Below are 2207 nucleotides of genomic sequence, written 5' to 3' on the forward strand. Positions count from 1 at the left end.
CATGTTTACCTTAGATCATAACCTTCATGCATGGTTATTATTTCATTATTGAGTCACTATGTTTGCAGATGTCCATTTTAGGGTATTTAGTATAATAAAAGTGTCTAAAATGTGATTATTACTTTATAAAAAATACAATTGACTTTGATTCAATTAGTATTTAGTAAATTATACCGAGCTAATGTTATGTTTGGTGGCGATTTGTATTTCTTTCTGAAGTTATTGGCACTTTTAATCATTTTGGATCATCAAGGCGATTCCATCGACTAGTGATGTCTGTTTGCGGAGTGGTCGGCCTTGAAACAATACGTCATATTTACGCGACTGTTGCCATCCTAGTTTATAGAAGACTTGCGGCTTTATGAACAAACAAAAAAGCCAATAAAATATGTCTAACGCCATGAATTTCGGCACGAAGAGTTTTAAACCTCGGGCTCCTGATAAAGGCTCGTTCCCTCTGGACCATTTTGGTAAGACAAGACACAGGCAGCCATGTTTGCCCCGCTGTAGTTTAAATGTACTATGCTCCACAGCTCCTACTGTAAGGTTACCAACTGGATAACATTTGTTTGGAGGCATAGTGATTTTAATTTTAATTCTGAGAATTTAGCTAGAGATAAAGTGACACTTTACGGCTCAGTTCTGTGAGACTTGAACGACAATGTAATAAAGCTAACGTTCCATCCTACTGTTTGCTAACAGCTAGCGCTAATCCCACCAGACTCCATTTAAAAAAACAGCACTTTTAGCGTGTATCGAGACAGCGTACTTTCCCACGTAAATCAGTAAATTGTGTGTTAATTTCAACCAAAACTAAGATTGTGATGGTTGGAAAAGTGGAAAGACGACCCAACATAGCTTTTTATAGTTTTATTTAGTTTCTGTCGACTTTGAATGAAGCCTATTTTACGAGGCTAAAATTACTGTTTATTTAAATCCCAGCTAACAATTTTGGGTTTCCTGAACGTTCGTTTTTGGTTGCGGGAACGAAAACTGCAAAAAAATTTTCAAAAGTCAATATATAATCTTAATCTTAATTAATCCTCAAAGGTAATTGTGATTATGATTTTCCTCATAATCGTGAAGCCCTAATGTCACGCAGTAATGTCTAATGCTATATGATCCGTGGCTGGACCTTCAGGAGAGTGTAAAGCCTTCAAGGAGAGGTTCATGAAGTGCCTGAGAGACAACAGCTTCGACAACTCCAAGTGCCGACTGCAGTCCAAAGACTACCTGGAATGTCGCATGGACAAGTAAGAAACCTCATCAAAAATAAAGCCTAGTACACCTCTTATAATACTTATGTGTAAAGTTAAACACACTCTAATAATTCTTTTAAATGGAGCTCCTAAGATGAATCAATTAGTTGATAGCTAATAAATGAATCACCAACTATTTTGATAATCAATTAATCAAGTACTTTTTTTTTAATTTTACAGACCAAACAAGTCATTGATTAATCGGGAAAATAATCGACAGATTAATCAACAGTGAATAATGGAGACCTACCTTTTAACAAGAAGTGTCCTTTTTCATTATTTCTCCATAGTCTCCTTGTTATGTTGTGTTTTCCAGCCAGCTGATGGCCAAGGAGCCTCTGGCCAAACTGGGTTTCAAAGACCTGATGGATCCTCCTCCCAGCCAAGCAGACAGAGACCCTAAACCGTGACCCGCTACTCCATCTCAGCCGCCGGGCCCAAACTGGCAAGGATGGCGCCGCTGACCGTGAACGAAGCATATCAAGCTATTAGTTTTTGACGTCAACACAGGTCGTACAAAAGCATATTAATAAGGCAAAGACTGCCGGGAGTGTGGAGCGGAGAAGAATGGCTTCAAGAGGATAGGGGGGCTTGCGTTGTGGCCTTGGAGAAGTTTGGGGTCACAGAGAAGAATTGTATCAATCCTCCATGTACATATGATAAAATGTATTATTTCTGGAGATGCTATTTATGTGAATAAATATTTTGTATTTAAACTAAACTGTGCATGTAGATTGACTCTGGCATTCGATAGTTTGTATGGATGGAGTTAATCCACTAGTACAGTTCCAGTTCCAAGTGGGCCTGTTTTATTGAGTTTCCTCTCAGCAAAATGACCCGAGTGAATTTAGGCTGGGCTTTTATTGTGAAGGATAGAAATGCCTTTAAATCAGACAAATAGCAATTTAAATCCCTGCAATTCAGAAACAATAAAAATGCAACGTGGTG

The 2207-nt window shown here is 38.2% G+C and overlaps 1 protein-coding gene across 1 annotated transcript; it reads left to right on the forward strand.

Moving 5' to 3' along the window:
• Positions 1 to 289: 289 nt before the first annotated feature.
• Positions 290 to 1697, forward strand: LOC117936930 (cytochrome c oxidase assembly protein COX19). The gene is made up of 3 exons (XM_034860439.1): positions 290 to 470; positions 1142 to 1253; positions 1576 to 1697. Exons 1-3 carry the CDS (start codon positions 389 to 391, stop codon positions 1667 to 1669), a joined length of 288 nt encoding a protein of 95 aa, XP_034716330.1. The 5' UTR covers positions 290 to 388; the 3' UTR covers positions 1670 to 1697.
• The last annotated feature ends 510 nt before the right edge of the window (positions 1698 to 2207 follow it).

The sequence above is a fragment of the Etheostoma cragini genome, chromosome 21 (assembly GCF_013103735.1).
Source record: "Etheostoma cragini isolate CJK2018 chromosome 21, CSU_Ecrag_1.0, whole genome shotgun sequence".
NCBI lineage: Eukaryota > Metazoa > Chordata > Actinopteri > Perciformes > Percidae > Etheostoma > Etheostoma cragini.

Bases quoted from the DNA above. Each gene is read 5' to 3' on its own strand.
- LOC117936930 (XM_034860439.1), top strand. From the start codon at position 389: ATGTCTAACGCCATGAATTTCGGCACGAAGAGTTTTAAACCTCGGGCT. The intron at 471-1,141 runs GTAAGACAAGAC...CTGGACCTTCAG, and splicing joins GTTCCCTCTGGACCATTTTG to GAGAGTGTAAAGCCTTCAAG. The intron at 1,254-1,575 runs GTAAGAAACCTC...TGTGTTTTCCAG, and splicing joins CTGGAATGTCGCATGGACAA to CCAGCTGATGGCCAAGGAGC.